The sequence below is a fragment of the Falco peregrinus genome, chromosome 3 (genome assembly GCF_023634155.1).
Source record: "Falco peregrinus isolate bFalPer1 chromosome 3, bFalPer1.pri, whole genome shotgun sequence".
NCBI classification, from domain to species: Eukaryota; Metazoa; Chordata; class Aves; order Falconiformes; family Falconidae; genus Falco; species Falco peregrinus.
In genome coordinates, this window is record NC_073723.1 from 5,289,026 (window position 1) to 5,302,250 (window position 13,225).

At 42.7% G+C, this 13,225-nt stretch overlaps 1 protein-coding gene across 3 annotated transcripts in view; it reads right to left on the reverse strand.

Annotated features, from left to right (window-relative positions):
- Positions 1-376: 376 nt before the first annotated feature.
- The window catches only part of TRAPPC9 (trafficking protein particle complex subunit 9), a 508,745-nt gene continuing 495,896 nt past the window's right edge, over positions 377-13,225 (reverse strand). For all 3 annotated transcript variants that reach the window (XM_055798407.1, XM_027789609.2, XM_005239484.4), the window contains 2 exons: positions 11,119-11,342; positions 377-3,567 (listed from right to left, as the gene is read on the reverse strand). In XM_055798407.1, coding sequence (XP_055654382.1) covers positions 3,388-3,567; positions 11,119-11,342 — 404 coding nt within the window. In that variant the 3' untranslated portion in view covers positions 377-3,387. The remainder of the gene's footprint in view (positions 3,568-11,118; positions 11,343-13,225) is intronic.

Sequence of the window (13,225 nt, forward strand, 5' to 3'; positions counted from 1 at the left end):
CAACCTGACCTTGAATGTTTCCAGGGATGAGGCACCTCTCTGGGCAACCTGTTCCAGTGTTTCACCACCCTCATCGGCAACATTAGGAAACTCAGGCATAAGTAACTTTTCACGTGAGTGCCTCTCTCTCCCCTCAGCTTACAATTAATGGACACTGACACAGGAACCACACTATGGAGTTCTTTCTGAGTTCACACACATCTTTCTGAGTTCATCTACAAACAGAAAGTTTTGAGTGAAGCTGAAATTTCAGTTCCAGGGACGAATACATCCTTTCAGAGACAGAATGCAGCATCAAGAGATATATTATTATTACTATCAGTAAAAACACACAAGAACATTATCAATAATTATAGACAAAAGAGACAGGCAGAGGTGTAAATAACACAAGATAAGTATTTATTTGGACAGTTAAATTTACACAACTTATGCTTCACCAATGCACACATATATTGGACCAATGTTTGCTCTCAGCAAGGGTGATTTAAATTACAAATGATTTAACTCAACCAAGTGGGATCATATCAGATATACATCTGTGTAACAATGCAGTTTGGCTTATCATGTTCAAAATAATAGCTGGGTAGTTGAGAGAAATAAAAACAAGTTTTCAGTTCCAGAAAAGGAGAGCAGATCAGGAAAGTATTATCCTTTTTTCAAGCACTGCAAGGACCAATCCTGACAGCACTCCCAGTGATACAGTACTCTCAAGTACTGTCCTCTCACCCTTCTCCAAATTACGCTGACACTTAAATATTCTCCTCCTGGACATGTCACAAATAATCCCCAGGAGGAAGAATTTCTTGTGTTTCATCTCTCTCACCAAGACAAGTAGAAGTGTGAGAAAATTGGGAAAGATATCACAACTGCCAAAAGCAACTAAGCATCAAAGTTGACAAAGGACAGAGTGGTCTACTATATAATGAACAGATTGACCATTAAGGGTCAGCTCACACATAAGAACTTATATTTATGAGCACATATGGCAGATTTATAATGGTGTATTGGAAACCTAGGAAATACGCAGCTTGCTTTTGTTATAGTAAAACCTGCTTACACTCCAACAGCTCCAGCAGGCTGTGGATCAGGATCCTTTGTAAGTAAAGGGCACAGGAATGTTGTATCCCAGGACAGGCTTCATAGAACAATAACATCCCATCTCAGAGAAAGCTCTCAAAAATAAAGTAGGAAATGATCCCTTAGCTAGGTAAGCTGAAACATCCTGACTGCAACAGTATTTTTGTTTCAAATGCAGTGTGGTCCTTACAAAGCCTTAGCTATATTCCTTTCATCTGCAGATTACCTGCTGGGAATACTGAATACAGCCCAATTTGGATTTTGCTGCAACAGTGTTGTGTAACATAGTACAGACACGCATGTCAAAAGCAAGCTTTTGTGAAGAACATTAAGTTGTTTAATTCCTGCTCTCCCAGGACCTTATTTCCCTGCATATATACCTACCTAGTGCAGCCTCATGTCACAACCAATTAACCACGTTCCACCAACACAAAAAACATGCCCAACTCAGCTTGCTGGACGCTCTTTCCATCGGTGTCAGTGGCCCAGAGCCACTGTGCAAATCTATGGAACAGTTTTCCTACTGGACATGGTTTGCTGGCACCTGAGAGAGCAGTACACCATTGCAAGTAAATCTTCAGCTGGCCTTAGATTTCCGTCATTTTAAGACTGAAGACTTCCACTCTGACATTTAAAGCTGTGTATAGAGCCACAGCTCAAGAGCAAACACTGATAAGATTGCCACAATACAGGTTTTCAGAGATAATACCCTGCATATCCTGGAAATATAGCTATCATGCTATAGCTATAGTTCCCTCAAATTAGAAATATATTTGGAATGAATACATTACAGTCATTTGCAAACATGCAATTAATTGAGTTTTGAGCACTGTAGTTCCTAGGGAAAACACCAGTCACATCTGTAAGTACCACTGGGCATGGTGCAGAGAGCCAGAATGAGCTACGTGTGCTGGTGCTCCACAGCATGAGCAGGATGGACCACATCAGGCATGAAGTGGTGTGCTCACATCTGGATGAAGCCTGAACAACCAAAAATTCTGCAAAGAGGTTGTGCACGTAGATTTAGCACATACAGAGCTAAGTGGAGCTAAGTGGAGCACCCCTGACACACCTTGGTGCATCCACCCCCAAAGGTATCCTACCACCAAATTTAAGAGCCGCAGGCTGTAACTTTAAGAAAAGATTGAGACAGGTTTGAAACATATGGTCCATGAAATAACATATTAATCATACAGCTAAGACATCTCCCTGCTTTATGTGGGGTCAATACGGGTCTCGCTATACAAAAACATTATTCTGAAAGACAACAGGCTAAATTTTCAGTACATTCATCAACTACTGTTATGGTCAGGAATTCCATGGCCTTAATTGCCTAATAATTAAACTTAAGCATTCTAAATAAAACAAAGGGGAAAAAAACCCAACCACATAATCAAGCCCAGTCTATTAGCACGAAAAATGTGATCAGATGCAGAAATGAAAAAAATCATGCAAAGTGATATTAAAGACCAGCTGATAAATTCTGGTGGCTCTTTAAGTGTCTGCAAATGTTTCAAGCGATTGTGATTGTATAAAACAGAATTGCAAAAGCCCAAATTCACAGGCAAGCCTTAGACAACCCAAAAGTTGCCTTATTTCCTTTCTCAAGGACAAAATTCTTTAGCTCTTTATTGCCTTACTTCCTTTCTTGTTCATAGACCTATCGAACAGTGACTCTACCAGGAACAAGTGGCACCGGGCTCAGGTGAGGAGGAGAATAACTGGAGGCACATTTGCTATTCTTACCTTCAGTAACACAGGAAAAAGCATCATTACCGCTATTTACCATCAAAGACACCAAATAGCAAAGAAATGAACAAGAACAAGCCTGTGAACAAATCTAAGACAGAAGTACACCTCAAGGGTACATGCCATGGGTCCAGCATAAGCCAGGAGGAATTTCATACAGATACACAATTCTTGTTGAAAAATGCTAAAACGGGATTATTCAAGTTGGAATTGAGACCTTCAAACACATGGTTAAATTCAGCTCTCTTAACAGTCCTCAAGACCCTTTCAAGCCCACTGATTATTAACAGAGCATATGACAGTACAATGCACATATTAGCAGTTTCATAGGCTTTTTGGAAACAGAGGAAAACTCTAGAGCAGTTATAAACTCTCTCTCTCTCTCTCTGAAATTAGCTAAAGCAGCTGCCCAAATGACTGTCAGCCAATTCAGAAAGTGTTCAGCTGTTCCTCCAAAGTAGGGCCTGTGGCCTGAGGTTTGACAGAAACAAGCTGGGGTCAAGCAGAGGATGTGCCAAGCATTTCTGCGCACTGCGGTTAACCAAATAGCACACAGTATATTTACAGCTTAGTTTGGCCCATGGGCTCTGTAGCACGGATGTGGACACTAGGAAGGCAGAACCAGGAGAGAGGCAGTTCCTTGCTGCAGTTGTCTTCATGGAATTTGATATTCAAGTAGAAATCGCCTGTGTAGAGAAAGAGGAGTGCTCCAAAGTACACGGAGTCTTTGGTCGGCTTCACCTGGAAAAGAGAATGTGAAAATCAGTATAATTAAGCCAGCAACAAACCCAAACAATTGTATTTTGCCATTCAGTAGCTCCTTCAAACAATCTCAAAGTACTCTAGATTCACATCTCAATATTGCCTTCACACAAAAAGGAGTAAAGATCTTGTCCCTGTTCTAGCAATGGTAAAACCAGAGCACTGAAAATTAAACCCTGTATTATTCTCTCACGCAGCAAAGCTGTGGCACAACTCAGACCAGAATAAAAGTTCTTTAGGAGCCACTGATTCCAGAACAGAGTTGGTTTAAGGCAGAGGTCACCCAAAAATATTTCCTTAGGCTGCATTTATCAACATCTCCATTAAAGGTCTAAATCGCGTCTCTGAACTCAGGCTAAACACATGGTCAAACACCACTTAACAACTTAGCAACAGCTAAATTCATCCCCACTTATAATTCAGACACAATCTGACTGCAAATTCTAATCAAGAATCTTTAATATTCACTATCATTATAATAATTGAGTTTAGCAAGAAAAACCCCACAAAAAGTATCCACCCTGATTTAACTTGTCCAAATTAAATACAGAGTTCACACTGTTTCTAGATTCGTATATTTCCCTTCCTCATAAAACCACTTATGATCCATATCTTTACAACGAATAATGTATCTTAGTCCATCATTTCAGCAAGACACTGAAGTAATTTCTAACTTTGACACCCCCATGACTGTTCAGCATGTGACAATGTTTGAATTAATATCTGCTTCCACAGGATGTTAAATCCAGTTTCAGGGTGCCTAGAATTGTGTTAAAGTTGCTGCAGATGCAAAACACAGAATCGGCACAAAGCCGTTTCATTGGATGGAATTTATTCAAAAGCTTGTGAAAAGGCAACTTCACCTCAGCAGAAAAGACCCAATACACAGCACCTGATACTCCTCAGTACTGGTCTTCCCTCAGCTAAGACCATCTAAGAAGCCTTTCTGCTCTTCAGACCCTGAAACCACCAACTCAATATATATTCAAGGGGTCATCCCTACTTTAACAGGTGTGCCCGTGTGTATTTTCTTTTTTCCTTGAATATTCATCGGTAATGGGCCTTTCTTTGTCATCTCCAAACACCTCAGCGTCCATCATGTTGCAGAGTGCAGTGCTGATTCCCAGTGACAGTGTGACAGACCACTGGTCAGCCAAGCCGAAACCCAAACCCAACCACAACACAAACTCTGGTGTTGGATCCAGAAGCCCTGAGATGCCCAGAGGTGCTGCGCTTGATTGGATTCAGGGGGAGAAAATCTTTGCAAGCAAAATCACTAGGAATTGATGGGATATTACCACTGGGAACAGTGAAGGGATGCAGCTAATCGGGATTCTTGCCCACCATAAAAATTTTGGTCATATGGTGAACTGGGACATCCACAATGGGGTATTAACTGGGAAAGTGTCTACGGACATCCTTTGCTGAAGGGCATCTTGTCATTGCATAGGAAGACCAGCACAAGGATGATGACTAGACTATGGTGGGGGAGAGGGGTGAGATGAACCACTAGGAAAAGTTTCCCAGGGTGTGAGGCACCTCAAGAACATGTCAGAGAGTTGAAAATCACCTGCCACCACCTCCAGTGAGTAAGGTTCTTTGTAGCTTTCAGATGTGAGGGGAGTGAACTGTTTGTTTCTGTTTTCTCCTGTTCTAGGGTTTTTTTGACTTTCATTGCTGGGTCCTTTAGCCAGCAGATGTGCACCCCGTACAGTCCCCTGGGGTATCAGGCTTCTCTGTTGAAGAGCTGCTGCTCCTGCACAAGGGCCTGGCTGTTCACAAGCAGCAGCAGCATCAGAGCTGACAAAGCTCAGGCTCCCCTTGGCTTTGGTGCTGGGCACTTTTGCTGACCTACAGCAAACTTGTATCAGCATCATATCATCCGCACGAATGATCAGAGCAGCCACAGCTGTTCTCCTGACCCCTGTCCTTGGCATCTCCCCTCCTAGCTGGGTACAAGTTCTTGCCCTCTGGCATTGCGTCTGGACATGCAGAACATCAAACAGCCTCCCCTCCTGCTTCCGTCCCCTCCTCCCAGGGCTGCCTGACTTATTTCTGCCTCACTGGAACTGATGCCGACATGCTTCCAGAGGAGGACAGAGGTAGGCCCCAATGCCAGCAATGGCTGGAGGAAAACAGCAAATGAAGGCTCCGCAGGACCCATATCTTTTTCAAGCTCCCAGTCTGTTTTTCCTAATCTAGCTGCACCACAAGGAAACCTCCAAAACAGCATTGATCAAAGCCCTTGGCAAGCAGGAAGGTGGCTTCAGAAACATCAGCACTCATTTCAGGTTCTTTCTACATGGTTGGTTGCTCCTCCTGCCTTTGCAGCACAAGTCTCTGCACCAGTCACCAGCTTCTTCAGCACAAGCGAGTAGAGCCAGCGAGGCAGGTAGTGGTATGTGTCCTGTTCTGCCTGCATCCCATCTCCCTGTGTGCAGTACACACAGACCAAACAACCTGGTTCATGGTTCATGGTCTGGGGACTATCCAAATGTGTATGGCCACTTGTACAACCACTACTTTGATCAACACTTGTGGTCTGGGGAAGAAACAGAGAAGCAAAAGTAGCTTGAAACCTTTGCACTGTTGAGATGCAAGTGGCTCTGCACAAGTTACAAGAAGTAACTAACTTTGAAAAGTAACGCTGCCTTTCTAGTGGGGCTGCCTACAAACATTCCCAGATTACCACAAGTACATCAGCAGCAGACCAGTAAGAAAAGGGCCAGATCCAACCCAACTGGTATTCCAGGCACAGGGTTAATTTTGAGAATAAACCACCTAAATTTCGGTGTCTGCACACTAGGTATCTGAGCTTCTTCTGCAGTAAGAAGACTTCTAGTCAATGCAGCCAGTGGAGCAAACAGAGAATGCTCTACCTAGCCAGCCCATAGAGTCAGGATATAGTTGCCTAAATGTAGGCACCTCATGACATTTGGGATGACCTAAGGCATAAAGACGTGTGCACAGGGCTGGCAAGATGTACAGGATGATTTACAGGACTTCTGGCAGGAGATGGAGGCCAGATGGGATACCCACAGCACCCAAATGATGGTAGACGCCTACTTTTAGGCAACTGAATCTCACCCCAGTGTCTGTGTAGTGTAAGCCAGGTTCTACTGGCTCCAGACTACGCCTCCATTGACTAATGGGAGCTTAGCTGGCCAGCGTCCATGGTGACACCTACACATTCAGATGTCTCAGCCTGCAACTGAATCCGCCCCAATGTCTGTAAAGTGGATATCCACATCTGAGCCAGCTGTTCAACACGCAGATTCATCTGATCAAATGTAGAATGAGGTAAAATGTCCCCTTAACACCATCAGCCCTGGCGACTGGCTCTCCGCTGCCTGGGAAGGGAGCAAGTGCAGGGTGACTTGTTCAGATGTGTACATAAGTCAGACGTTTTCTGCCACAGCTGACAGCACACACCCTCCCACTGATCGCAGTGCACGATCCAGCTAACCTCCCAGAAACATGAGGAACACACACTCGTGCCTGATCCAGATGAAATTTGTATCGTCACTCCATCTAGCAGCACACAGCTCTCGTAGTGTCAATGCCTAGATATGTGCTTATATGTTGTGCCAATCTGAGATGCTGTTGAATACATGCTTGCTGAGACAAGTCAGACTTGAAAAAGGTTTTACTAAAATTCCACCAAATCATGGAAACCAAAGACGGGAAGCTTCTATCCCAGGAAAAAAAACCAAAACAAAACCAACCAAAACCAAAAACAACCCAAAACCAAACAAACACTGAAGATTCAAGAAAAAAAACCACCCACATTACTCCTAAAAGAAAAAGAACCCAAAACCCAAAACCAAACACACACTGAAGAATCAAGAAAAAAAAAAATGCCCACATTACTCCTCTGTTCTACTGAGATAGAAGAAAAATTAAGTTTCTAGCTCCATTCTAATCCTTCCCTGATTCAGGCTACCATGTGGGACTGTGATTGCTTAGAACTAATTACTACTTATTTATACTGCTGTAGTACTTAGGGAGCTCAGTTGGAGATTAGGGCTAGTGCCAGCTACTGTTCGCTGCCCCAAAGAGTTTACAGTGCAAGTAGAACAGTGCCAAGAAAACTAATTTGTTCCAGATGGGCCACAGAGGACTTGCCAGAAGTGAGCAAATGTTCATCATAGCTTCTGAGCTGATTCAAAATGACCATCTACTAATGAATTTCTCCTCATCTCCCACTACCGATCACTTGAGCCAGTGCCTGATAACACACGCAGGAAAAAAAAGCCCTGCTTGAGAATAGTAATGGCAAAAGCAGGAACAAGGAAAGATGAATTGCTGGTAGTTTCAGGACTCTCCCTAGAAGATAATTTTTTTGTTTTTAATTTGCTAAGAAGTAACTTTGTCCTATCAACCAATTAGTCAAAAAAAGAAACAAATTCCAATATCGGTAAGAACTAAGAACTTTTAATAATATGGCTAAAGCTAGACTTCAAGTTGTGAAGTGAGATAAAACATAAATCAGTGCAATGTATTTTTAATGGGTGGGGGTCCACCGTGTTATGTTTCAAAACTGTGCACTGAACAAAAATGTCTATTATCTAAATCATAACTGAGGAAGTCACTTTTTCTGATAAATACAGACATAGAAAGGTAAAGTTAACCAAACTGGAAGTTGTGCTTAAAACTAAAGATTTTACTTAATTTAAAATGCATGGAAATACCTCAATACACTTCATTTTTTTCAGTAGAAGATTTGCTTTTTGAAGTAGTATCTCCCAGCAGAGGCTTTGTGACACAAACCCAGACTTCTGTGTTGAATTGAAGCAAGAGCACAAAAAGGTGAAAAAGCCCTTATTATGTTACTTCCAAGATAATTCATCTAACCTGGACTTCAAACCGCAAGAGAGAGAAATACAAAATCGTATGACTTTACCTTTTAAACAAGTTCTATTTATACTGCAAAGCAGCATGTGCATGAAAATCCCTGTATATATCCCCTGTCTTCCAGATAGCAACAGAAACTGCTTTGAGACTTTTTAGTATGGAATCAAAAATAATTGTGATTTGCTGAGCATCAGGCTAAATATGAAACTAACATTTAGGAAAGCAGAGGGAGGTTGGGTTTCATTTGTTTTTTTTCCCAGAGAAATCACGTTCAGTTGAGCACCAATAATGTACTGTCTGCATCAGCATGACAACAGACCAGATTTTCAGGACATAAGAAGTATTTTCTCTTGCTCTAATATCTGATGCTCCCACTTGTTCTTGACCATACAGTACTCATACACCAACCATATGCTAGTTCTCCATCCTTCCTCCCACCCAGCTCGGCAGCGCAATAAATCATGTCACCACCTCCTTGCCAGTGTCAGTGTAAAGTCAGCCCAATTAGCTTAAACTGCTGACGAACGTTGTTTTGGCTAAACTGGCCAACTTTGCACAAAAACGAATGCTCACACCATCGCTCCCGCTGGGTCTGCTGGGGAAGCGGGGAACATCTTCCTGCAGAGGGGCTGAAAAAAGCAGCTGGGAAGTGGTAGCATCTCAAGCCACCTCCATTAAACAAGCAAAATAATCGTGTGCCCGGGACCTCAGTTTATGAAAATCGTGGGCACGTGTTTAATAGCTTTGACAGAGCAGCACTGAGTTAACCAGTGACCAGCAGCAAACCTAGTCCAGTGTCTCAGCTTTCATTTATAAAAAAGAGAAATTCTAAACCTTTCATCTCACCCAACCATGTGCTTCTTTGGTTTCTTAACCAGCATCTGTCTGAGTTTCTGGCAAACTCAGAGCATGAACACAATTCTAAGTATGTTCATTCTTCCCTGAAGCATCAAATGCACAAACCAGGACTTTCTTCTTGTCCCCAAAACAAGTGCGGCTTTCTGAAATCTTTTTTCCGTTACTGAATTAGTTATTATGGGGGATGAAAGGGACTCTGGCCGCATTAGATACACTGTCTGAAGAATTTTCTTCCATGATCAGGGCTCTATGCCTCAAAGAAATATGACTAAGCATTTTCTGTGCGAGCCTATGTATGACAAGTATCAATACCACATACCATGAAATATAACACTTCTTGTCTAAGACTCGACATTTTCTTAATTTCACCTGTTTGGACGACGAGGCGGACAAATGGGAAAACAGTGCTATTTTTAACTTATTAGGGACCATGCTATTGGAGACATGTCACAATACTGAACAGCAGGGCAAAAGCGGGGACCGTAACGTATGAGAAAGCTGCCTGGGTAGGCATAAGCAATGTGAACTCCTGACTTTTTGCCCTGTAGGAGACTCAGTCAGAAGGTAAGAATACATCACACTGACATCCCCCTTTCCCCTCATTAGCCTGGAGGGTCAGGTCTTTCAGCAGCTGGGCATCCAAACACTGCCACTCCAACTAAGAATTCCACATTGTCAGAAAGAGAGTCAAAGCAAGCCATCTCTTGATTATTTCTGTTGACATATTTAAATTATTCAGCTGAGAATATAGTTAGCCCCCATTAAAATTCAAGTTGATGGTCTATTCCATGATCATTAGCTTTCTGAAATATTTTCTCCCCATGACGCATAATTGAAAAATATGCATGGGGACTATCCCTGTGGTTAACCTTTCATTTTTTTCATACTAAGGTTCACTTACATATTCCGTTTTGACAAGTACATTTTATTTGTGATCCGAAGAGCTGACCTAAGCAAAGGTCCTAAGCGCTATCCCAAACACTCACTATCTTCTTCATGTTTATTTCATAAGTTACCAGAAGTACTGCTTATTCCACTTTGCAGTACTGTCTGTCTGTTTTTCAGTCCTGATTTTTTTGTTGTTGCAATTTTTGGGGGAAGGGTATGGGAGAGAGTAGTGTTATCCATATTCTCAGTGTCTTGCCTTAGAAGCAAAAAGCTCCTAGACTTGAATGTTCTAAAGAAGAAACTGAGATAAAAATCAAAATCTCAACTGTTGTAAAAAGGGACTTTTTCTGTCTCATTTTAAGCATGCTTTCTATTTTTCTTTATGGTTTTACAGAAGTATGCTAAGCGACAAGGAAATGAACCAGCTCGTCAGATCGGTCATTACATTTAACATTTTCTTTTTGCAGTCTGTTGCATTTCCTCAGGACCTGACTAAAACTGATTTGCAGTGTTCCTTGGCTCAGCCTGGGGAGTATTTCTTATGGACTAAAGAGAAAAAGTTACTTACAAACTATTACTGCAGGCTGCACTGGATGGCTCAAGGGACTGGCAATATGGTATTACGCATTTTATCTAGGTTACCCATTCATATTTTGTCAGATCTAGAGCAACCAAAAGTCACTGTCTCTGATACTTTACTAGTGGTTTACATGATAGGAAATTACAGTCTAAAACCATTGCAGAGAGATGATTCCATATCCTCAAACCTAGCAACACCTTTAGCAATAGCTGGATTTTTTTTTTTTTTTAAATTTCCGAAATCATGGTGCTTTCCAAAAATTAATCTGCCTTAGAAAGCACAATGGAATACTGAAGTCCTTTTCTGCAAATTCATGTCATCCGGCATCACGACACATCTGATAGACATACCGAATCGATGTAGAAGGTGTTGGATCCCACAAAGGTGATAGCATCTTGCAGCTCGTAGTTGTGCACCCCGTTTTGGTAATCCTGGTAGGGCATCACGGTGAGAGCGAAGGGTCCCACGCTGTGTTTGCTCCAGTTGGTCAGCTTCACCTCCAGCGGGACAGGGTCTCCCACCGTGCAGTTCACCACGATATCGCAGTCACAAAGCTGGCCATCAACAAGGATATCTGCCAATCAAGAAAACAATTCCACGTTATGCTGGACCCCTGCTTTAGAAATCACATATAAGCTTGATAGGAAACTTCACAAGAAAAAGTAACCCGCGTGAAACCAAGGGTGCTTGGCAGTTAACCAACTTGGCGGTGTCGTGTAGGGTGGTGTTGCAGGGAAACTGCTTGCAAAAACCAGCTCATAAAGGCCTGATATCTGCCCACAGCTGTTGACAGAGCAATGAAAAAAACCAATTACACTCTATCCACAGGCACCAGAAGAGAATCTTTTTAGCCGCCGGTGTTGAAGGCCAGACCCACAGACAACTTCTCCTGCAAATCAACAGCATCAGGTGAAGGGAAATACAGACAGGAATCATCAATACAAATGGTAGCTACACAGATCCAGGGCTGGATGGCCATGTTCACATGCTACAGCCACAATAAATCCTCCTGTATGGAGGTGACCTTTTGGAGCACGACAGCCACCGCCAGAATTTGCAATGTAATACATATATTAAAGTCCAGATTCTAAGGGAAAAAAAGGGATTTTAAAATTATACAGCAGTACTACGAGCTTGTTCACTCTTCGCACTTTAATTCATTCTAGGATTTCTATTTTTAACTTCCTGCTTTTCTTTCCCTTACTGGGATAGTAGAAAATATAAAGCCTCTACATCGGTTACTGCAGGGACAATGACAGCCGGAGTAATGTGTCCACTAACCTTGCCCATTTGCTTACACAGAACCCAAATGTTTCATTACCAACACGCTACAAAATTGCTAGTCCAATTGCCCGCTCTGAAAGGGTTCCCAGTTGTGCAGTATTACTGTATTTTTCAGATGAGGGTTATCTCTGATGCAGTATTAATACAGGAACATTTCTATTTCACTATGGGTTCATGTTCAGAGATAAGAGAAAGCCCTGGGCACATGTAAGAAAGCATCCTCTGTGTGAATACCCATCCCCACAATCGCACATGCCCATGAGGCATTTCGATCGCTCCAGCTCCTCCTCAGTCTCTTGCCTTATGACATACAGCATATTATTCCTCTGCCAACAGCATCAGATTTACATTAGTAATATCCCCTCTTCAAGAAAAGGCACTATTTTTATGCTTCAGGAGCTTTCACAGAAAAAAACCCCAAACCAACCACCACCAAAGTAATTTTTATTTTTTTGTACTTATTTTTGTTTTGCTGCCTTAGACAAAAAACTACAAAATGATGCATGTTCTTGTTATGTCCTGGTGTGTTGCAAGCTGAACAAGCCTTGGCGCAGCAACTGGAGGAAAAAAAGAAAGCTAGTGCCAAAAAAGAAAGGCGTTCAGAAAGGGACATTTATCCCAGAGGTCAGGTCTGCAAAGCTGAGCTACCCAGATGAAAATCCCTCCTTGACCAAAGCTGCCCAAATGCAACAGCAAGTCCCAGATACAAGAGGCTTGGCAGAGGGAGCACAGAACAACCCTGCAGTGCTCAAGCTGCAGCTATCCCAAACCCGTGCTGGTCCCAGTTGGAATAGCTCTCGTGCCAAAACTTTCCTTTCCAAAGGAGATGCCCAGGTTTTTTGACAACGAGAGCACTGGTTGAGGCCACACCTGGAGTACTGTGTCCCGTTCTGGGCTTCTTAGTCCAAGAAAGGCACGGACATACTGGAGAGAGTCCAGTGAAGAGGATGAAGGGACCGGAGCATCTCTCCTATGAGGAAAGGCTGAGAGAGCTGGGACTGCTCAGCCTGGAGAACAGACGGCTCAGAGCAGATCTTCTAGATGCATAGAAATACCTGAAGGGAGGGTGCGAAGAAGGCAGAGGCAGGCTTTTTTCAGTGGTGCCCAGTGACAGCACCAGAAGCAATGGGCACAAACTGAACCACAGGAGGTTCCCTCTGAACATCAGGAATT